The following is a 24,325-nucleotide window of genomic DNA, read 5'->3' on the forward strand; positions in this document are numbered from 1 at the left end:
TGAATTTTCTTCATGAAAGGAATAGTTCTGGTGTTCTGCATTTTGCTGCAGAAATTTGGAATAGTTTATTATCTTTCATAAATTCTGAGTTTTCATCAATTGTGAAATAATTCCTTTCATTTATTTTGAATTTTCTTATCAGTTCTTGAATAATTTCTTTCATCAATAGTGAAATCATTTCTTTCATCAATAGTGAAATCATTTCTTTCATCAATAGTGAAATTATTTCTTTCATCAATAGTGAAATCATTTCTTTCATCAATATCATCAATTCTGAAACACTTGAAATACTTTTTTTCATCAATTTGAAATACTTTTTTTCATCAATTTGAAATACTGTTTTTCATCAATTTTAAATTATTTTTTTCATCAATTTTAAATACTTTTTTTCATCAATTTGAAATACTTTTTTTCATCAATTTTAAATACTTTTTTCATCAATTTGAAATACTTTTTTTCATCAATTTGAAATACTTTTTTTCATCAATTTGAAATACTTTTTTTCATCAATTTGAAATTATTTTTTTCATCAATTCTGAAATTATTTTTTTCATCAATTCTGAAATAATTTCTTTCATTTATTCTGAATTTTTATCAATTCTGAAATAATTTCTTTCATTTATTCTGAATTTTTATCAATTCTAAAATCATTTCTTTCATTTATTCTGAATTTTTATCAATTCTAAAATCATTTCTTTCATTTATTCTGAATTTTCATGGGCGCAGCAATTATTTTTCTTACTTACATTTAATTGTGTTTGTATTTTTTGTATGGATATTTTTCAGCATTGCGTATTAATAATGTATGAGTTTTTTTTGTCAATTTCCCTCTCCTACAGAGTATATAAAATCGGGCTCTAAGGGCGCCCGCGTCTGGAAAGGGTGTCCCTGATTTTTTCTCACTTTACTTATTTTCAGGCTCTACTTTAAGCTAGTCCAAAGATCATGTTCATACAGTCAGATAAAATGTTGAAAGAAAAGTATTTATCTAAAAATTTGTCTTCTACAGCAGTTTTAAAACTTCTTGTTTCGATCAAATTCTGAATATTACGTAGACCCCAAAGTCTCAATTTACGATAATGCATCCTACATATTATATATACTCAAATTTTATAATATTTCTGTAAGATATGCCATTGGCGTAAGCAGCGCAAGACCATACCATACACGGCAAACAAACTTATACTCGTTATGTTGGAATAAGAGAGAAACAGACGTGAAATAACTCTATATATCACAAAAATCCAATACATGTTCACGGCACCTGTTGTATGGCCAAAGTCTGATATAAATCGATATTGCTTATAGGTTACGTTGCTCTGTTAAATTACGTCAGCTCAAATGTTGACGTACGGAAAAAGAACATTACCGAATAGAAGAAACTATTTATACGATGCTGTTTTTCTATTCATTCTTATAACCAAGGTAAAGAAATCAAACAAAAAAAACAGAGTAAAACCAGAAAACAAAAACGAATTTCGGTTAAGATTTATCAGCAAAGAATCGAATAGAAATAACTGATAAGTTGAGAAAAACATAAAATACTATATTATCGATACGAAAAATAGTTTCAATCTATTGCCATTTGTGCAAACAATAGCTAAACTGTTAATCAAACATCTACGGCATGAAATGTCTACATACAGGGCGTCCATAAATAAAAGACTCTATTTTAAAGTATCCTACAGGCGAAACCAGTCATCAGAAAATTGTGCAATTTTGTAGGGGACTTCATGAAGTGATGGCAATTTGTCTCCGGGGGGAAAAATTAGTTGCACGTGTCGCCACCAGAGGGCGTTTTATTAATAAATGACTCATTTAGACAAACGTTTACAATTTTAACAATTGTTGAACACTTTTACAATTGTTACTGCAGCAAAACATGTTCCGCATGATGGTTATCATTTTCAGATACCATGTGAAATCGCAAGATGTTTATGTTCCACAACTGAAGGTTGGTTCCACAACCTTCACAAGTTATATAGATAAATCACGTCGAGCTAAAACTGCTGAAGCTATAAATATGAAATTTAGTCACTAGTTTTATTTTACGATGTTCGACTTACTAAGAAGGCACTTTTCAAACTTCAATCCTTAAGAGGGTTATAAGACCTTTCAAATGTTATATAGAGAAAACACGCCGAGTCGAAACCGCTGAAGCTATAGATATGAAGTTTGGTCAGTAGTTTTATTTTATGATGTAAAGGCTCACTAAAAAGGGTTTTTCCGAAATTCTACCCCTAAAGGGATCATAAGGGGGGTTTGAAGGTTATATTGAGAAATCACGCCAAGCTGAAACTGCTGAAGATGTAAGTATGAAATTCAGTCAGTATTTTTATTTTATGATGTAAAGACTCACTAAGAAGGGACTTTTCCAAATTTCGACCCCTAAGAGGGTCATCACATGGTACAAACATTATATGGGGCAACCATCGTTGAGCCTAAACCGCTGAAACTATAAATATTAATTTTGGTCAGTATTATATTTTATAATGTATAGACTCACACTAAGATGGGACTTTTGAAAATTCTACCCCAAGGTGGTCATGAGGGTTTCCAATGTTATATGTGGGAATCATCGCTAAGTAATTTGCAGATTCCCAAATCTACGCGAGTGAAGCCGTGGGTAACAGCTAGTAGGCCTATATAAATAAATCAGTCCTTGATTTTTTTATTTATAGAAGACCATCGAAACAAAAATAAATTACTGTATATATATATAAAACCAATACATAAAGAAAAATTTTATTTAAAAAATTTGATAGTAGGGTAGAGAGAGAAAATTGCTGAATGGGAATCATGAGAATCTTTCCTGTATTTTACTTACATTCGTTATCTATTGAACATCAGATTAAGGAGACTCGCTTATGAATGAGTAGAACTAGATGACATTAAATCACACACACACACATGATGCATTATGAATAGAAGGAATTATGAATACCCTTTTAAGTAAGAAATGGGAATTCATTGAAGTAAGTAAGTCAAATATAAATGATTTCGTTTATATAGCAATAAATATATATAGCAGTAAGCAATAAATTCATTTACATATAACTCGTTCATTTCATCCAAAACTTTTTTCAACCATATTACAATTTAATTTCCAACTGGAGTTGTAATTTCGATCATATAATGATGTGGTACTGAATAGGCATATATTTCGTGTTTTAGTTGATATTAACGTATTTGCTTCATTTTTGTGATTTGAATTCCTGTAAAAAATTAATGATGGTGTACAGTATGTAGTCGTCTTCGTGCTGCCGAATCTTAGTATTTGTGATGCTATATTTATTTATTTATTATTGTTTAATTATTGTTTCATTCATCAGTTGAAATTCCACATTATGCCGTCTTAAGTGCTGTGTTAGCAGGTGTCGTTGTAGCACTGGTGATAGCATCATGCTTCATATTCAGGTAAGTGTGTACTTTGATAATAACTTGATTTTGATAGATGCGCCTTATTTTTGGACATAAGCACCACTTTCGAAGTTCCGTTAAAAATATTTTAAAATATTATTCTCCATAAATACTGTAATTTTCGAGGGTGAAATTTAATTTTCATATCATGACTGTTTCCTTGAATTCTTAACGTTAGCAGATGTAATATTTAGTGATGTACTTAGTGGTTATATAACTATTATTAGCAACTATATAGGCTTGTTGCTGAACTAATATCATTAAGACTACTGGAAATACATTCAAGTCCCTTAAGGTCAACAGTATGTGTGTCTTGTATGTTGCATATGTGTATTTGTGAATAAAAAAAAAGGTGCTCGATAAATGTTCACAACTAATCTGGATAGTTGAAATGCAATTCAATTTATTGAAATTTGAATGTTATACGCTAAAGTTCATAGTCAAGTTCTTGGAGATCGTGTTTTTTGAACAGAAATTGGCTTGGACACTGCATCAGGGTGAGCGATGCAAGCTTTCAAAATTATGATTTTTTGTTTTAAAAACAAGCCCTGTGGTGGATAGACCAAGAAATATGGCAGTAAAAAAATGGACATGATTCTGCTCATTGGAAATGCAATATTAAGAAAAACATATTGGATTGACAAAAAAATTGACAGATGTGTAGTTTATCACGGCACACAAGAGTACAAATAACTGACATATCAGCTAAATATGCAAACAGGGTTCGCACAAAATATATAAGTATGGATTTTCTTTATTATAGTATTGGACTGTATTTTGATGCAAAATACAAATCCCGATCTTTTCACTGGTTCATTTGTATGATATTGGTTTCCTCGTAAGCATGTCTCGTCACAAAACAAGACAATGTTATGAATAATTTATGGGGTTTAGTAGAGAAAAAAAAACATTATATTGAAAAAAAAGGAAAGTTATTCACATTGTGATGTTGTAGCATGGATTAAATGAAACGTTAGTGTGGTACCGCGTATTAGAAGACAATGGATATAAGCGAGTTTTAGAAAGTCCTCATGGGAATGGCGGCTCAACTCTACTAATACCAGAAAGGGAAAACAAGTTCTTGTTATGCCTAACAATGGTGATTCGGCTTTGTTTAGTCCTGTACCAGTCATGTAGAGTCTTCAATGATGTCGAGAACGAAAGTTTTTTTTTTTAAAAGAATGCAACTTCAAATGGAAATGTTTTCTAAAAATAATACTCGCTGATATCTTCATGTGAACCATGACCATCGATATTTTGTTCACAGATAAAATAGGGATTGTCACTTTTTTTGTGTGAGGAGTACACCAAAGCATCAGGCATCAAAGTAGCTTTACCATTGTATATTCCACAAATGTTGAAGCGGAAATGCGTGACCACTAAATGGAACGTAAATATAAGTTTATCCTAGCCGAAGCACACATGCACGGATCCAGAGGAGGCTAGATCGGCCCTCCGAAGAGCCTAAAAATGAGGTAAAAATTTATCTGTCCTGTAAAATACGGGATGATTCAACGAACCTAATGTTGTCTGCCTTCACTACATTCGCAGCTGATGTTGTCTGCTCTGGCTCCATTCGTAGCTGAAAAAATATGCTTAGGCTTTATTTGCAGCTAAAGATGTCTGCCTCGGCTTTATTTGCAGCTAAAGATGTCTGCCTCGGCTTTATTTGCAGCTAAAGATGTCTGCCTCGGCTTTATTTGCAGCTAAAGATGTCTGCCTCGGCTTTATTTGCAGCTAAAGATGTCTGCCTCGGCTTTATTTGCAGCTAAAGTTGTCTGCCTCGGCCCAAGCGCGTTTCAATATATATATATTTATTTATTTTTGAACACCGTCCTCAGGCTACATATTGAGCATGATTTTGTATCCTTCTCTAATGTCAGCATGATGTTGCATAGTACTGAACACCCGTAAAACTATTCAAATGTTCAGTGTGCAGGAAATTTCCCATTGCTACGCACTACGGATTCACCTCCAGAAGAATGTGAGTTATGATAAATTTAAGAGATCTGTTTTCATATTCGGGGTCGTCACTTGGTTCCATTACTGTCTATCTTCCTGAAGGAGAGTTAGCATATTTCTGATGTCACAAAAAGTGGCCTTTACAATAAACGTCTGAGCTTAATACCACTAAACATCTCTATTTTACCGCGAATGTGCTCTATCGACTAGGCAATTTCTGCCTAATCATTTATATGTTGAAAATACAATCCACTCGTATATCTATTGCTGTCACATGAATGATAATATAGACATGCTTTATTCTCAATGTGTATATCATACATGCTCAACCTATGGCCTGCGGCCAAATGTGGTCCTCGGATCATCTGAGGTGGTCCGTGACCTTAAACCTAATTTTGTAAAAGTGAATCAACCTGTACATAAAAGATCACTTCAGTCACCTGCTGTGCAGTCCCACATCACTTGAGTGGCCGCGGTACATTCACAGATCACATAAATGACCCGCGACACATTTACATGTTACTTGAGTAACGTGCGGAACAGTTCCAGAGCACTCAAGTGACTCGCAGCACATTTCCTGGTCGTTTAAGTGACTTTCGGCGCTATTCCAGATCACTGAAATGTCCCACAGCACATTTACATATCACTCAAGTGATCTGTGGCACAGTTTCACATCATTTAAGTGACCCGCGACATACATATGGATCACTTGAGTGACTGGCTGCACATTTACAGAGTACTTAAGCTGCCCTCAGCGTATTTGCAGATCACTTAAATGACCAGCGGTATATTTGCAGATCACTTAAATGACCAGCGGTATATTTGCAGATCACTTGAGTGACCCGCGTGCAGTCTAAGATCACTCAAGTGACCCGAGGCTCATTTATAGATCACTTCAGGGACCCGTAGCATACTTACAGCTCACTTAAGATATCCGCGGCACAGTTACAGATCACTCAAACAACCCGCGGCACAGTTACAGATCACTCAAACAACCCGCGACACATCTCCAGATCACTTAAATGACCCGCTGCACATTTACAGATCACTTGCGTGACCCACGGCGTATTACCTGGTCACTTAAGAGTCCTGCAGCAGAGTTACAGAACACAAGTGCTCCGGTTTCAAATCACTTGAGTTACCAGCGTCACATTTGCAGATCACTTAAGTGACTATTGCGGGGTTCCAGATCACTTAATTAAGTGGCCCACGACACATTTTCAGACTAATGAAGTGGGGCCCGCACTCTCCAAAAGGTTGAGCACCCTTGGCTTACATATAATAAATACATCGGTGTATTCAATGCAACTCAGTGATTCATGCAACAGGCAAATACAAAAACAACCATGTCCATTCAGAAACTGTCTGAATGGACTAGCTGTGATAAAAGCTATAATGAATAGCTTTTATGACAATAGCATTTTATACGTGGGAAATTATCATTTAAAAATATCCAATTTAATCCAAGGAAATATATCAAGGAAAAAGGAATTGACAATGAAATTGATTTCCACATTCATTTTTTTCTGAGTCGCTTCGAAAATGAATTTAAATCAAGTAGATACTTCACTTTTATGCTTTTAATCATATCGATCCCAATTTTTGAACTCGTTCAGCAGTCTTTTTCTTGAAAAGAAATCATCCACATTTCTTATGGAAATTGATTATTCAATTTTCGATTTCTCTAATAATTGAATAATATTTTCTCCTTCATTTTAACGAACAAAAATTAAACGTCTCTTCTCAGAGGCAAACGCAATGTGGGTTTTTCTTCCAAGGGGTACAGCCGTAGTTTTATAATAAAATAATTTAATGAGCATTCATTAAATCATGTTGGATTCTTAATGGGTTTTTGATTAATAAATTTCGTGTGTGTGGACAGTAGCTCAATAAATATATTTCCGATAAATTTTGGGTTTCTTTTTTTTGTTGCGAGTTGGTAATAGTTTCTCTAACTGGAGTGTGGATCCGATCGCGATCTACAGTTTACAATCGATTTCAAACGATTCCATAGACCTAATGCCTTTGCAAAGATTTAAAACTTCATCTTTTATGTCTATTATAACGGTGTTTCTTAACCTTTTTTACGCCTGTGGCCCACCTTTACGGTACCGTGTTCTTTTATCGCGGCCCCTTGCCCCACCCTCCCCGATTAAGGAGCGAGACTCTTCTTACTTATTGAATTGATATTGAAAAAGATTCTTCTGACTTATTGATTGACTTGATTCAATTTGATCAATTGAGCAAATTCGTATTGAAGAAAAATTTCATGAGCAAAGTCGACCCCCGATTCAGTGAAGGTTTTCGTGTGGAGTTCTATGCAGTGCCCTTTCAACACACAGGGTCCTTGGGAAGAAATCTGTTCTGAAGCCCCTTACTTTAGCTGGAAGTAACAGCTTACGTTTTTACTTACTTTCGCAAATGATGGTACATCATGGATGTACCCCTTATACACATCAAGCTCAGGGCCATGCCTGGACGGACCCATATGTAAAGATGGCCCTGGTTCTATGCAGGGCTATTCTAGCAGCATCAGGGACCACTTCCCTGACTGGGAGTACTTGTATACAAATTTACATACTTATTCTCGAAAAAAATAGTATCAAATCTCATTATAATGGAGCCTTCCTACGCACTCAAGGCCCCGGCTGTGTTCGGATGGAAGCATGTGTTAAGACGGCCTTGGCTCTATGGGGAGTTTCGCTTCATTCTGAAAATAGTCACACTTTTTTTCCTTCCATATTTCACTTGAATTTTCACTTCCTTACATCTTAATTTTTTTCACAGTGCTCTGTGGCTCCCCTTAGAAGTCTGTCACGGCTCCCCTTTAACTTGATTTTTCCCCGTAGCCCCACTTGGAGTATCTCAGTCCTGCAAAGGGGGCCATATGACCCCATGTTGAAAAACACTGTATTATAATGCAATCTCGGTTGTAATGACATCGAAGATTCTGCAAAATATTTGTCCTTATAACCGCGAGGTGTTGTTACAACCAAGGTTGACGTTTGCAGTCCCTTTTTTGATGAATAATATAACCAGATGCAATCAAACACTGTGATCGACGTTGTTATTTCATAATGATTAAAGTTACCATATTTGATCTAGAAAAACACGGGAAAGGGAAATCGTAAATACGTTATATATACGTGTGATATATATATAGTGTGAATTCATACCAAAAATATTGCAAAACGTCAGTAAAATTGCTGAATGTTACAGATAACCCTTGGCGAGAAAGCTGCCATGACGTAAAATGTATTTCACGAAAAAAAAAATTAATATGGGGCAAATACAAGTATGTTAGACGTATACTATAATAGTCATATTCACTGATAACACAATTTATCAATTATTCAGTTAATCTTAGTATAAATTCTGAATTAACGCAAGCTTTTCGTTGAAAAATTGAGAAAATTTTGATTATAAAAAAAATAGTCGGAAAACTTATAGCCAAGATGTCGTTATAACCAAGTTTAACTGTATATTAACAATTCTATAATTAGACCAGTTGTTGAACCTTATATTGAATCATGCGTAATGTAAAAAAAATATTTTTATTTGATTTTTAGAAAGGGTTATGTCCTTGGCAGAGCATTCATTGTGAATCTCACCTTGTGCGATAGTATACAGAAACCAAGAGTCTCGAAGACTGAAGATCGTACAGGAACTATTTCCACGTAACACTCTTACACTAATGAGCGCAGTGAATGCGTGCCGAAACTCTCTAACATTCAGCCATCAGATAGCACTTAACAACCTCGGACGGCTTTGATAATGAACTCCAAAAGTTCACTTCGAATTTATAGCGGTTACTTGAGTCTTAAGTCCTTTTCCTTCGACATAACTCCTCTTCATAGAGTATTTAGCCTCGTCCTTTCTGATGAATAAAAGCAAAACCTCAACAATTCGAAATTAAAACATATTTTAATTAGTCAAAAGAGCCATCGACCTGAAACTTTGAGCATAAATCAGTGAGCATACATTTTTGAGGTGGCAATTTATTAATATAACTTCTTTTCCGAGTCACCTGAAAGTCAATAAAAGTTTCTGGAGTAAAAGTACATGAAATTGTCAAGCGAATTCAGAGAGGAAGCTTCCTTCCGTCGCGTTATTATAGAACTGATGGCTGATACGAGGCACGTCTTTCTCATTAATCAAATTAAATTATACGTCTTCACGTTGGACACTGTAAAAAAAGCAAAAGAAAATACAATAAAACCTCGATATAATGATATTCTGCGGACTAAGAAAAAATACCGTTGTAGAAGGATTATCGTTATATCGTGAGGGAACGTTATCATCCCGTGACATCAAATTTATGCTGTTGTTGGCATCTTTTCTAAATCGGCGCTGTTAGTACCGACAAAAAATTCTCTTTTGAGTATTTATTCACCTCACAAAATTTTAATTGATTAGATGATGAACAAAATTCAGGTGAATGTATAGCCCATGTAAAGAGGTTCATAGCAATATACTTTGGTGCATCACACTAAAAGTAGCGGTACCGAAAACTTCATCACTTTCGGCGATAAGGTAGTGCCAAATACCGCTATTAATAGACGTCCTCGAAAGAACGAAAATATGTGACGAGTTTAAAAACGTATTGGCTGTTTCGAGCGAAGTATAAAAGAATATCGTTGTAGCGGTTTCAAAATCCAAAAAAATGTCGTTACAGAGGTGTTTATGCTATAGTAAAAGATATCGTTACATCGAGAGGAGTTTAACATTAACCTATAGGTGATTCCAAACAAGATTTGAAAAAATATCGTTGTAGAGGGTTCGTCGTTATATTGAGAATCGTTGTAGAAATGCTTTACAGTAAAATATAAAAAGGGACTGAAGATTAAAGGCAAAAGAAGAAGAGAGAAAATGAAATTTTATGCCTATTCCTCACAATGCGTTATTGATTATGGTCCACATATGTCCCTTCTTATAGCTGTTACTGAAGTCTTTGTCCTTGTCCTTCGACATAACTCCTCTTCATTGTGTATTCAGCCTCGTTCTATTCGATGATTAAAAGCAACACCCCCCCCCCCAACAATTCGAAATTAAAACATATTTTAATTAGTGAAAAGAGCCGTCGAACTGGAACTTCGCAAAATCCGCGAGCATATATTTTGAGGTGACAAATTATTAATATAACTTCTTTTCCGAGTCACCTGAAAGTCAATAAAAGTTTCTCGAGTAAAAAGTAAAAGAATATGAAATGCCAAGCAAAGGCAGAGAGGGAACTCCCTACCCTCGCATTATTATAGAACTGATGGTTGATACGAGGCGCGTCTTTCTCATTAATCAAATTAAATGAAACGTCTTCACGTTGGACACCATAAGAAGGCAAAAGTAAATGAAATATAAAAAGGGCCTGGAGAGAGATTAAAGGCGAAAGAAGAAGAGGAAAATGAAATTTTGTGCGTATTCCTCGGGATGCCTTATTGATTACGGTCCACATATGTCCCTTTCAATTTTCTCCTAATGCTTCTTCGTTACGCTACATTTAACACGCTGCTGCTGCTGCTGCTGCCTGCAGCTCTTTTCCCACTGAAATTCTGTTCAAATCAGCTTGTCACTGCCCTAAAAATATATCATTTTAAATTCATTTTGACCTTCTTTAAAAATTTTATGCAAAATTTAATTTCACCAGATAGGCTTTTACAAAAGAAAAAAAAAATTTTCTTCCTCAACCAGAAAATTTTCTTTGGTCGAGTTAGAATTAACGAACGGGAACCCCAAATCCTATTTACTTTCTCTTGCTCCGAGAGAACAACATCAGGTAGTTCAGTAGCAGCAGCAGCCTTTCCGTAAACCCTATCCAAAAACATATTGGAATTTGAATTCAACTCCATTAAGAACGGGTTGCGCGTTATCGATTTTATGATCTCACGTTTTGGATCGATATGAGAGAATATAAACACAGATATAAACCACGATTTTATAATTTTAAATTTGGATCACGGTGGATATAAATTCACTTACATAACGAAAAATAAAATCCACTATCATGCAAATATATTCGTATAATAACAAAGCAAATGTTTGTCTAACCTTATGCAAATTTTGCCTTCCATAAAAATTTTTATACTTTTATTTCTAAAGTAGTACGCACAGGGTGATTCAGAAAAAATCCAGATTTTAAAATGATATATTTTCTTAAAAAATGACACAGAATAATAAGTGTTACACACAGGCGTAAAATTGTATGTAGAATCTATATAAATACACGGTTTGAGCCCCTCCCCAATATTTTTGAACTCTCCCAATATTTCTAATAACTTTACGCCTCCGGGGTAACATAAATATAAGGGGAAAATGTCCGAGTTCTTTAGTCACAAGCATAATGTCAAGACAATATGAAACATCTTACAAAACACGTTCTAATGGATGTTTGATTCAAAAATATTGTCCATCTCTCCATAGACTCATGCATTTAATGCCAGAATTTCGATTTTTTTCGCGATCACTGAGCTTCGAAGCTTGTAAGTTATACAATTTACGTGGCTTGTACATATTTTTTCCCTCAGCAAACAGTAAACTGAGGAATACGTTGAATTGTGATTACCAGCTGGCATCATGCAAACGAAAGAGCTCAGAAAGTTTTCTTGCTAATAGACGCCATTCTACTTCTTCACCAAAAAAGCAACATAGACGACTCACTACTTTACCGCACACCAACTCCGGCCATATATCGCCATACGGCGATTTCCAAACAGTGGAGTTAAATAGCAAATGAAAGAGCCATCTATCGGTGGTCGTCCCAGGCTCGGTAGGTAAAAAACTTGTTTCTAATGTTCCATAACCGGATTTGAACCCATGGACCAACACAGCAACTCTCCTAATGGAAGATGAGTATCTTACCACTGTGCCATTCGGATACACATCGGCGACTCACTAGCATCATCGATTGTTTATAATCTATAACTTGGACGCTTTTTCTTCATTCTGTGTTTTTAATTTTAAGAAAACTAGAATTTTGAAATCGGATGATCCTTTCTTAATTACCCTGTGGTTTTAAAAACATTTCGAATTATAACTGATCATATAAAGAACTTTTCAAATTAGTAGTATATATATAAATAGGATTTAAAAACAAACTCTTCTAAAGTACAATAATTAAATAAAAAAATGCTTCGCTTATTCCACTACAAAAAAAGAAATGAAGACTGATTAAATGTGGTCGATTTAATGAGAAAAAAAATCGTTAACAAGACGCAAATTCATTAACAAAATGAATTTGAAAAATTATTTGCTACCATATACACTCGCGTATAGGTTGATTCTCCGACTGTGCAAACTCGATAAATCGTTAAAAAAATCTAAAACCCATGTAGGAGCAAAACGCCGATTTCTTACAACTGTAGAAAATGAATTAATGATTACGTTAATTAGAAATATTTTAATTAAAAATGTTAATTATTCAACTTATTCCATGGTAGAAGAAAAAAATCTCCGAAACAAAATATGCAACCGAAGCTTTGGGTTATTCGTTCAGCATACTGATTGCCCGGTCACTTTTCCGTAAAGATTTATCCTCTTCCGCTATAAGGCTCAACACTGAAAGCGATAATAATATTAGTCCCATCTAACGATAATTTACGTAATTAGATTATCAAATGAAATATATTTTATTCATTTGTGACTGAATTGCTTTTGGTACAATCTTTTGGTACCCCGTCTGTTCATGTAAGATTGAAATTACCAATTCGTTTCCATAAGGCAGCGATTCTCAACCTTTTCTGACTCGCTGAGCCCTTTTTGGTGAATAAATTCCTGTGGCGGAGCCCCGTAGGGATATTTTTTATTTATTCATCAAAATTACTGATTTATTTTTATTGTTCAAAAATATTTATAATTATATATTTTTTTTTGATTTACTGTTTTTTTTCCCTCGAGTGGCCGCGGAGACCCTGGGGAGTGCACACGGAACACCAGTAGAGCACCACTGCCTTACGCCCTGAAGTAGATTTAAAAAAAAAAGTGACTTAAAAAAATTATTTCATTCAATTGCAAATGAAATGTAAAAGATTTCGTGTCCATTTTCTCTTTCAAAATTAAAGAAACAAGCACAATGAATTATACAGTGCAAATGAATATGTTGCGGTAAATGGGGTAAATCTGTTATTATGCATACTTACCATCATCTTTGCAAGTTTGATAAATTTATCGCTTTTACTGACGAATATGCATAACACCCAAGCGTCGTTGGTAAATTTAATAACTAATAAAAAAGTATCACTTTTTCCCGGAGATTATGCACAATACCCAAGCGTCGTTGGCAATTTTGGTAAATAATGGAAACACCACTTTTACCGCCAATTATGCATAATAACTGAGTGTCGTTGGTAAATTTAATAAATACTTCAAATTTATCGCCTTCATTTGTGATTATGCATAATACCCTATTGTAATTGATGAATTTGATGAATATGAGAACAATTTTGTGCATTCGTTTTTTTGTTCCTTGATGTTGATTATATTGGGGTCTGAATGAAAACGAAGATAAACTTGTAAAAAAATCGTCAAATCAAAGAATTAGTTAAATGAGAGCTCGTAATATTGGGGTATGATCATAAAATTTGTCGAATGACAGTTCACTATGTCGGAGTAAGATCGTAAAATTTATCAAATGAAAGATCACTATTATCGTCAATAGGAATTACTTCACGTATGTTCGGAAAAATTCGTTAAATCAGACTTCATTATATCCGGTTCAGCCTTTGGCTCATTAGTGCGGTCATCTAAATCTTATTATGGCAATGAATCCCATATTATCATATTTACCAATACGAAATGGCGATTACGTATAATAAGTAAAAGTGATAAATTTAGTAGGATTTATCATGTTTACCAACGACGCTTGGGCATTATGCATAATTGCTGGTAAAAGTGATAAATTTAAGGAAATTTATCGAAATTACCAAAATGTTTGTTAAGTATGCATAATAAACGCATTTATATTTACCGTAACATATACATTTACACTGTGATTCATTAATTCTTTCTTGAATTTTAAAAGAAAAAATTAATCGATTAACTCGAAAATGTTTGCATTTGATTTGCAATTAAATAAAATTATGTTTAGTGCAATTTTTGAAAAATCGCCTTCAGGGGTCATGACACCCTTTAAGAAAAAAAAATTATTTGAAAAGATTAGTAGAGAACACACTTTGCAGAATATATAATAAAATATCCCCAGATAACACGAATAATGAATTCATCGTAAAGAATTACTGTCTTGCAATTTGAACTTGTGATTAAAATTATCTATCACTAATTTATTTTCTTAAGGATTCTTCATTGTTTTCCGCAAATCAAATACGAAGAAAATAATTTGCTTTTAAATATATTTGTTAAGATAAATATTTGTAAAGGAAAACTAATGAAATCAGATATTATGTTTCATAAAAACTATTTTTTACATGTACGATAAATCATTTCATAATAATATTAAAAATATTTTTAGCAAATTCATTACACTACATAGATTGTGGAAAATTATTAATTCATGAAAGAAAAACTTGTATTACTGTATGCGTATCTAAAGTATGCGATACTCGTATAATAAAGTTATGAAATATATACATGTTTTGTTAATGGACCGACAAACTCAGAGGGTTGTTAGTAGACATCAAGAGGAACAAAAATTACAATTGAACATGGTATCGCAAGCAACGTTGAGATGATGAAAATCGCGAAAAGCGCATGCAGGTTTCGACGTCACGCTGGAACGACAAAAAGTACAGTAACAACTAAAAAAAGATTTATTCGATTAATTATTACAAGAGTTGTTGGAAGTGTCGGCCGCTGACGTTATTTCACAGTCTGCAACGACGTGAAAACGATTCTCGGACGCGCTGGAAGATACCAGGTATGCTTTTCGGTATGACTATCGCAGTGACGACAATCCACCCTATGAGATCCTCCTGTGTGTCCACGAGCGTCGCATAAACGAGTGATTTAAAGTGACCCCAAAGGAAAAAGTCACACGCATTGAGATCCGGCGAACGTGGAGGCCAAGCAACGGGTCCCGCGCGTGAAATCGACCTTCTTGGGTATGTAACATCGACGTGATTACGCACCTCGCTGAAAAATGTGCAGGGGAAAATGTGCATAAACCACATGTTTCGCTGCACTGCGGCCGGCACACTTTGCAGCATTTCCGGGAGGACGAGTTGCAGAAAAACAAGGCACATTGCTTCATTCAGGCGTTCGGGCAGCAAGTACGGCCCCAAGAGATAATCACCGCAATAGCGCTAATTTACGTCGTCTTCGGCGCGTGATCATATGCCAGCGCATGCGTTTCGCGACGCTGCTTACGCCAGATATGGTGAGCGAACCCACGAACGCATTCAGCGATTAACTGACATCCACCTTTCGTGTCCTCTGGTGTGAGAGCCTGCGTGAGTTTTTCGCGATTTTCACCCCCCCCCCCCAACGTGGTTTGCGACACCATGTTCCACTGCAATTTTTGTTCCTCTTGATGCCTACTAACAACCCTCTGAGTTTGTCGGTCCATTAACAGAACACCCTGCATGTTACGGTAAATGTGATAAATGTATGTGGGATGAGGATGAAATTCTGCAGTTGTAAATGATGGTAAAAACGTATACAAGAAAAATTTCATTCGTATAGATAACTCATAAAAATTATCAAGAGAAATTTCACTCGTGATTCTAAAAAAGTGTAATTTGTTCTAGAGAAACTGTACATTGCAAAATAGAAATGAAAACACCATTAGGCCCTATTTTATAGGGCTTTTTCATCATTTAAATGTTCGGTGATTATGCATAGCTACCAATCGTCATAGTGAGTTTGATGAATACTAAAAAAGTATTACTTTCCCGGCGATCATGCTTAATAGCCAAGTATCGTTGGTACATTTGATAAATATTTGAAATTTATCTGTGATCGCCTTTATCTATGATTATGCATAAGACCCTAGTGTAATTGATGAATTTAATAACTATGAAAAAATTCCAAATGAGTCCAGTATGCGGGATGAATATTGTCGAACCCCGATATAATAATAACACACTTTACGATCGTATTTCCATATAATGATACAATACATGTATGAACTATCATGATTAGTATATCATATAGTACGATTTATCATGCTTAGTAACAACGCGACGCTTGTGTATTATGCATAATCCCCGGTAAAAGTGATAACTTTTTCAATACTGATTAAATTCACCAACGACGCTTGGGTGCTATACATAATCGCCGGTGGAAAATTATTAATCTAGGGAAATTTATCAATCTTACCAAAATGCTAGGTGATTATGCATAAGAACTGGGTTTATCACATTTACCGTAACTTATAAATGCGTTTTGGTATTTTCTATCTTTCACCGGATTTGCACTTATTTTTTCAATCGCAAATTTTGTGTCGATATCTTCTTGTTCCCCAAGGAGAGTAATTTTTTTTTTCTATTCGAAAATCGCTTGCAGTGGATGATCTTTTTTGTATCCGTCAGATTCTTTTTCACACATACATATACCATTTATCCGGGATTTTTTTTTTTTTTCGTCCGTTTTATTCTTCATTCATTTTTATCGTAGACATTACAAACTGGAAGCAGAGCTAGCTTCAATGACCTGGAAAATACGATGGGACGAAATCAGTTCCGCAGCAGGGATCCGTAAACGACTGGGATCTCGTATGAGTTTGGCTCGGATTAGCCTGCAGGTAAGATTACTTTTCTGCACAAGTGGAACCAACTCTTTTTATGGGACACGACATTTTTTTTTTCTTATGTTTTTTTTTCATCGAGCTTCTCGTGAATACTCTACGATGAGTCTACCACCAAAACCGTCAATAGAAAATGAAAAATATATATATATATATATATATATATTCGTATTCACATGATCAACTATTTTATGTATAGGAAGTTCGGGTAATATGGAATGCCATTTTTTTTTTTTTTTTATCACTCCAAGATTTACAGATACAATCTTTCTTCCTTCTCTGCTCTAAAAATGTCAAGATGGACACCACAGTGAATAGGATTCTCATTATTTCTAGGGCAAGCATCTTTTCAACTCATTTCTCGCGAGCACTATGGTGCTCCCTGAAGCACCCGGAATGCACGACGCTCGCGAACACATGATCAACGTTCCTATTAAATTTGCACAAATAACATTCAAGGATTGAAATCATCCAGATTTTTCATGCATTCGTATCTCAAACTTGTCATGTGTGTCTTTTTTTTTCTTTTTGTTATAATGAGTACAGGCAGTGCTCGTGACTAGAAGAAGGTTGATGACCTCTGCCCTAGTCCTTTCCTCTTCTGTCTTCCAAAACTTTCCATCTTGAAGAGATATTCTAGCCTAACTCAGATGATATTTATTATATTCCACATTACCGACACACCATCTGTGAAAAGAAGCATTACATCTGAACGGAGAAATTGCTAGCGAAATAATGATCACAGCACAATAAAATACAACACTTGTGATATACATTGTGCGATGTTAGTTTCAAAATTAGTTTAGAAATTAGTTTCAAACTATTTGACACATTTACAATAATTGACAAATACCTTTGAAAACTTTACTGAGTAAATTTCGGAAAGTAGAAAAGCAAATAATTTTGCCTATAGCAGCCGTGGTGATGATGACAACCGAGCGGCACTGACTCCATAGAATCATGAGTGCATTTCGAAGTCATTTATCACTGTTTCCTTTAAATTCAGAGAAAATTTGGTATTCCATATTATCCGAAGGTGATGTCGCTCTCCGCTATTAATACGAAGGTTCCGACAGCTGATTGATGGGAAGATGAATCCGGGAAAGAACATTCAACCACCTGTGCGGGGAATCGAACCCACGTCCTTTGTAGCCGGGTGAGTGCCCTAGCCAGGAGGGAGAGGGTGTGGGTTCGATTCCCCGGAGAGGCAGTTGAATTTTCTTTCCTGGATTTATCTTGGCATAGACTAGCTGTTGAAACTTTCGTATTCCATATAACCTATTTCATAATTCCCGGACCGTCGTGAGATAGGTTAATTTACTCTACTGTTGTAGGGTGAGACTTAGTCTAGCGCTGTCGTTATGCAGTGCTCGGTCTATTCCCGCCTATGCCACCGGCACTCGATTCGGGATTTATTCCCGTCTCCCTGCCGGATCTGTACTGAGCAGGATGGTGGCGTTGAATCTACAGAAATATTAACCTGCATACCTTCGGGGGTGGGTCAGGGGGTGGACCAGAAGCATTCCATAATCCCCGCACTTCCTATATAAATGGTATGTCTTTCAGAGAAAAATCATATTTTATATTGGGTGGAGATACAATCATATAACTACGAAATAACTATTTCTAACATGTCCTACATAAATAAGAAACATCAGAACACATTTCACTCTCACTTAATGATTTAAAAAATTCTCAAACACGCCCCAAAAGTGTCAAGTTCAGAGAAAAGAGGAAAGTGAAAGAGCTAATTATATCTCCTAAAAGAAAAACCGTCTAAGATAGATGAGGCGGCGAACATTCCGTTAATTAGAGGTAATTTCACTGGGTTTTAAAAACTGCTTCCCTCAGAATATTTCTTTCCACTAACGGAAATTGATATTTCATTCTAATATTTTAAAGAAAACATTTTTCTGTCATCTGCATTTGTTTTTATTTACAGAGTGCTTGTTCAATAGAAACGATGCAAATTATCGATTTCAGCAAGCAGATGTTTGTTCAAACGGGATATTTTAAGGTGACGTTCGTGAATTAACTCATAATATTTCATTAGAATATTCATTTATTTTTTATTTAGTGATTAAATTATATTTTCTTCACATATTTCTCAAGGGGTCGATGGTTGCTATCAAGCCCATTCACAAAAATCGGATAGAAATTAGTCGGTCATTGTTATTGGAAATGAAGAAAGTAAGTAACAGAATAGAAACATTTTTTTTTAGTTAAATGTATCATGAAGAATGTTGTTGCCTCGAGATATGATCAAAACTGCGTATTAATCTAACTTTAATGAGCTGTTTTCGATCTCTCACTTGAAATAAAATTATTTAAAATATATTTTCTCCGCCTATATGGAAGTTAGTAGCTGTTGGTAACTAGATATGAGCAGGGCCGCAACTAGGGGGGAGGGGGAGAGCAGGCGGGTCTCGTGCCCCGGGTGCTGGACCAGAGGGAGCGCAAATTTTATTCTCAAACCTCTGATTTTATTCTCAAACCTCTGCTTCAACATTACAAGGGGTCGCCAAAACGCGCACTTGCCCCGGGTGACCAAGCATCTAGTTGCAGCCCTGGATATGAGCTTAGGATATGGTTCATGTATGTCGCATCACAATAATTTTTTGTGGTTAATTAGACCCGTAAAATTTCATCATCCTTCAGGATATGTAAGAATATTTTTGGCAAAAATCAAAAGAAACTGAATGGCGTTTCTAATGTTTAGAATCGTATTTTCTTAAAATTCATGTCTTCGATGTTTATAACTGGGGATGGGAATTAATTAATTTTCTAATTTTTAATCAAATTTTTAATAGATAAATCATTAACAATGACTAATGACTAATTAAACGAATATTTTTCGTAACTATGTAATATAAATTCATTGAGGGGTTCTCTGAAAAATCGATTTGCTCTGGGGCCCATGATGCTCTTAAGACAGCCCTGACTGTTGCTTATTCTCCTAGAAACTTCTCCCAAATTGTAATTGTAAGGATAGGAGGTGATGCTTCCAAGAATACGAAAAACTGCTATTGACAGTGGAGACAATAAATTTTGGTCCTGTGAACTGAAATTCCTATCAAACTCAATTCGAAACTAAAATCTTAAGTTTTTGATGAATCGACTTGTCGAAAAATTCAAATGTTTTTAAATATGGTCACTTATCCAAAATGTTATATATATGTATAGGTGCATTAATTTAAGTCTTATCTCTTTAGTTATATATATAATCTTTTAACGTGGTAAAAAATATCCTTATGTAGAAATATTATTAAAAATACTATTTATATATCCATTGATTTATTTCAAATTTCATCGCATGTATTTGATTGTATATGCTATCCGATGCCAGTACAAAATTTCGCGTATCTCAAATACTTAATTTTTGACAAATTTAAAAACAAATGCATTAAAACACCTTGTGCGCATGATAAAATTGCATGAAATCAATAAAGAAAAAAATATCAAATAAAGAAAACTGTTTATTTTTAATCAATTTTTATTCAATTTCATTGATATCATGTTAGTTTATCATGCGCGCAAACCGTTTTTAATGCGTGTTTCTGAAAATGTAAAAAATCAAGTATTGGAGATATGTAAAATTTTTTACTGGCATAGGATAGCATACACAATCAAATATATGTGGTAAAAAGGTGAAATAAATCAATGTAAAATTATATTTTTAATAATATTTCTACATAAGGTTTTTCACCATGTTAAAGGTAGGAGACCCCTTAAGACATCTTACCGATTTCGTTAAAAAAAATCAAGTTAATTATTGCAAACTTTTTAAACAAATTTTAATCGAGTTTTAATCGGATTGATCGAGTCGATTAACTTGATTAAAACTGTTAATGGCAATTTAACAATTTATCGATTAACCGACCCGATTAATCGAACCAGTCTTATTCATAATTATTACTTCTTTGTGTGTACTTAATTGCATTAGACACTGTTATGTAGAATAATTCTTGATTCACAGATGAAAGACCTCCAACATGATCACGTAGTTCGGTTCATAGGAGCATGCGTCGAAACACCTCATACATGCCTAATAACCGAGTATTGCCCGAAAGGCAGTCTTCAGGTAAGATGAGGTTGAACGTAACTTGTATATAAATATATAAATTTCTTTCTACACTAACTGTCTAATATTCGCGCATACTAAAGATGCTCCAAAAATGTTTCTCTTTCAAAATTTATTATGTTTTTATGACATTTTTGTGGGATATATTTCGTGCATGTGGTTGTTTTTCAAGCAGCCAGTTGAATCAAGGTGTTTCAAGAATTACGACTCACAGGTCCCTATTTGACCGCGTGTAATACAAACCAGTTTTCTTACTTTCAAGCATACATTTGTAAGATGCTCCTGAAAACGTTTATTATTCTAGCCCGCGTGAGGAACTAACTGGAAATTCTTACAGCTTTCCTGAATAATGGATTATGTCAAGAAGCGGAAGAATATCCTGGGAAATTATCTCAGAAGTTTTCATAGTTTGCATTTTCGCTTCGGAAAACGTGAGCATATCCTCATGCAAGACTGTTTCATTGCAGCGTGTGAGTGGTTTGACGCTTTCACTTTCGTGAAATTAACGTGCGAAATTAAATTCAAATGCCAAATTCACATGGGAATGTATGGCATTAAAATCGCATTTGTATGTGACCTAGTTTAGCGGGTTAAGTACCACACCTATGACACTGATATTCCAATAATCGCCCCATATTTGAGATGTATCCATTATGTTAAACAGTTTGCAATCGATATGACTGAGCGTAGAAATCGGTTTTGATATCATATAAAACTACAGCATAATTGAACAAGTGTCATCGAAATTATAATTGATACAGATTATATAATTATATTTTGGAAATCCATTTCATCTTCAGACTCGTTATAAAATCTAGACTGTATATTAAGCAGATAATTGACTAATAATCTCAACAAATAGAGGATTATCTCAATTATCCAATAAAGTTTATCAAGTCATTATAAATCTCTTTATTTTATGTACAACAGGATATTTTGGAAAACGATGAAATAAAACTGGATTGGATGTTTAGATATTCATTAATGCATGATCTCGTGAAAGTAAGCACAAGGAATTTACTCAAATTTATATATTATGGAGATACTGATTACTGTATTGAAAAAAGTTAAAATTCAGAAACTGTATATTTTTCATATCTAAGTACATCCTTGAAAAACAGTACTAAACCGGATTTATGAGCATGATTGTTATCGTGTACTATTTTGTGAGTATTTCATTACCGATAAATACCGAGGTAATAAAAAATTGAAAGATATAGGGTGTCTAAAAATGGACTGACGGTTTTCAAATTGGGATAACAAGAAAAAGGTGATAGATATTAAATACATTCTTGAGGAATTTATATGTGCGAAGTCGAGAAGAATTTTTATAGTTTGCTCTCTTTCGGGTAGCACAAATTTTCACCAACAGATGGTGCTGCAGCAGCATGTTACTGTATGTTAGGCATGCGTGAAGGGCAGTGAGTCCACGCAGTGGAAATGCAATTGGGATTTTGACCCAAATGTATGAAAATGGTGTATGAAATGGTATTTTGTTGCAAAAAATATTTATCGTTTCGGAACACCACCAATTGGGTGAGAATACAACAGCAACAAGAAGGTGCTTCCAGAGCAAATTTAACGCCAAGAACGGTCCACATCCGAGTACAATAAAACAGTTGTTCGAGAAATTCATATGAACCGATAGTGTTGCAGATGATTTTATGGGCAGCGTTGGACGGCCGCTGTCTGCCACGATTGTAGCAAACATTCATGCTGTTCAGAAGCATTATCACAACATTTCCGAAGGGATCGGTCCGCAAAACTGCAACTGCATGCTCATTGAGCAAGCCGTCAACACAGAGAATACTACGAAATGGCCTCGAAATTTTTCCATACAAACTCCAAATACAGCAGACACTTCTGGAAGTTTCAAGAGCTAAGCGATTGATTTGTGCTAACGAAATGCTGCAATTGATTGGCAATGGCAATATTGATGCAAATCACATATCATTAACCAAAAAGAATAACTTTGCCCGAAACTTTTTCGGAAAAAGTTAAAAAAAAAAAGTTTCGGGGAAAAAAGTTTTCAAAGAAATTTAAGAAATAAATGGTCAAGAAAATTAGACTAGAATGAAGAAATTTTTGCCCACAGTCAGCTTAACCATAAATCCACCTCTTGTCATGTGAATTTCTAGTATTGGAAGTTTTGAAAATTATTGCCTAAACAAAGCCTAGGCTGCCACCCAGGTGCACCACAACCCTTGCACCCTCGATTAAGCCGCCCCTGCACCATGCTCACCGGATCTCAATCCATGCGATTTCTTTCTGTGGGGGGCCACCACTTGAAGAATGCGGTATACCGGCGAAAAACCCTACCACGATTGCGAACCTAATGTAGGTCGTCCGTGATGAATGTAAAACCATTCCAATAAATACTTTGGAGATTGTCACTGCTAATTTTGTACTTTGATTGAGACATATTGTTGCATTGGACGGTGGACATTTCGAGAGCATCGTAGTGTGATTTCTATGAGTATTTCAATAATTGAAAGACCGTGTAAAGGGAGACTCTGCGCTATCTGTTTTGAAAATTTGTACAATCCAAAAGAAAGCGAACTAAAAAAAATCCAGACTTCGTACATTTATAATCCGCAAGAATGACTTTAATATGAAATTCAAATTTATTCATCTATATACAAATAATGCAATAAGAATGCATAGTAACTGTCACCGTTTTCCTGCTATCAAATTTTGAAAAAGTCAATCTATTTTAGGACACCCTGTATTCATTCTAAGAAAAGATTTTTCTCTAAAAAAAGACACAAAGGAGAAGAGTAAATGAGAAGCTTGAATAATCATGTTTAAATTATTAATTATTCAATTATTATCATTTTCACACATTTTTCAATTCTACTTGATATATGCTTTGCAGGGAATGTGCTTTCTCCATAGCAGTGAGATTAAGAGTCACGGAAACCTCAAGTCTTCAAACTGCGTTGTGGACAGCCGTTTCGTTTTGAAAATCACCGATTTCGGGTTCCATTCCTTGAGGGTTTATTTGGATTTAGATAATGATGACTCATATGCTCATTGGAGAAGTAAGAAACCAAATTATTTTAAACATTTTTTTTATCGTCGGCATCTTGTTAGCTAACGCTAGAAGAATTTCTATTCACATAAATTGAGAGATACCGCAGAAACATAAATATAGCTTTGACATATTTTCAATG

General features: G+C 34.8%; 1 protein-coding gene across 2 annotated transcripts in view; it reads left to right on the plus strand.

Annotated features, from left to right (window-relative positions):
- Positions 1-24,325, plus strand: part of LOC149079944 (atrial natriuretic peptide receptor 1-like) — a 184,308-nt gene that overhangs the window by 123,257 nt on the left and 36,726 nt on the right. For both annotated transcript variants that reach the window (XM_089238842.1, XM_089238841.1), the window contains exons 7-13: positions 3,333-3,417; positions 16,942-17,068; positions 19,014-19,088; positions 19,184-19,261; positions 21,048-21,152; positions 22,083-22,154; positions 24,028-24,193. In XM_089238842.1, the coding sequence (XP_089094968.1) occupies positions 3,333-3,417; positions 16,942-17,068; positions 19,014-19,088; positions 19,184-19,261; positions 21,048-21,152; positions 22,083-22,154; positions 24,028-24,193 (708 nt within the window). The remainder of the gene's footprint in view (positions 1-3,332; positions 3,418-16,941; positions 17,069-19,013; positions 19,089-19,183; positions 19,262-21,047; positions 21,153-22,082; positions 22,155-24,027; positions 24,194-24,325) is intronic.

The sequence above is a fragment of the Pholcus phalangioides genome, unplaced genomic scaffold (genome assembly GCF_987345545.1).
Source record: "Pholcus phalangioides strain wild (caught in Gottingen) unplaced genomic scaffold, Ppha-v1.0 ptg000011l_1, whole genome shotgun sequence".
NCBI lineage: Eukaryota > Metazoa > Arthropoda > Arachnida > Araneae > Pholcidae > Pholcus > Pholcus phalangioides.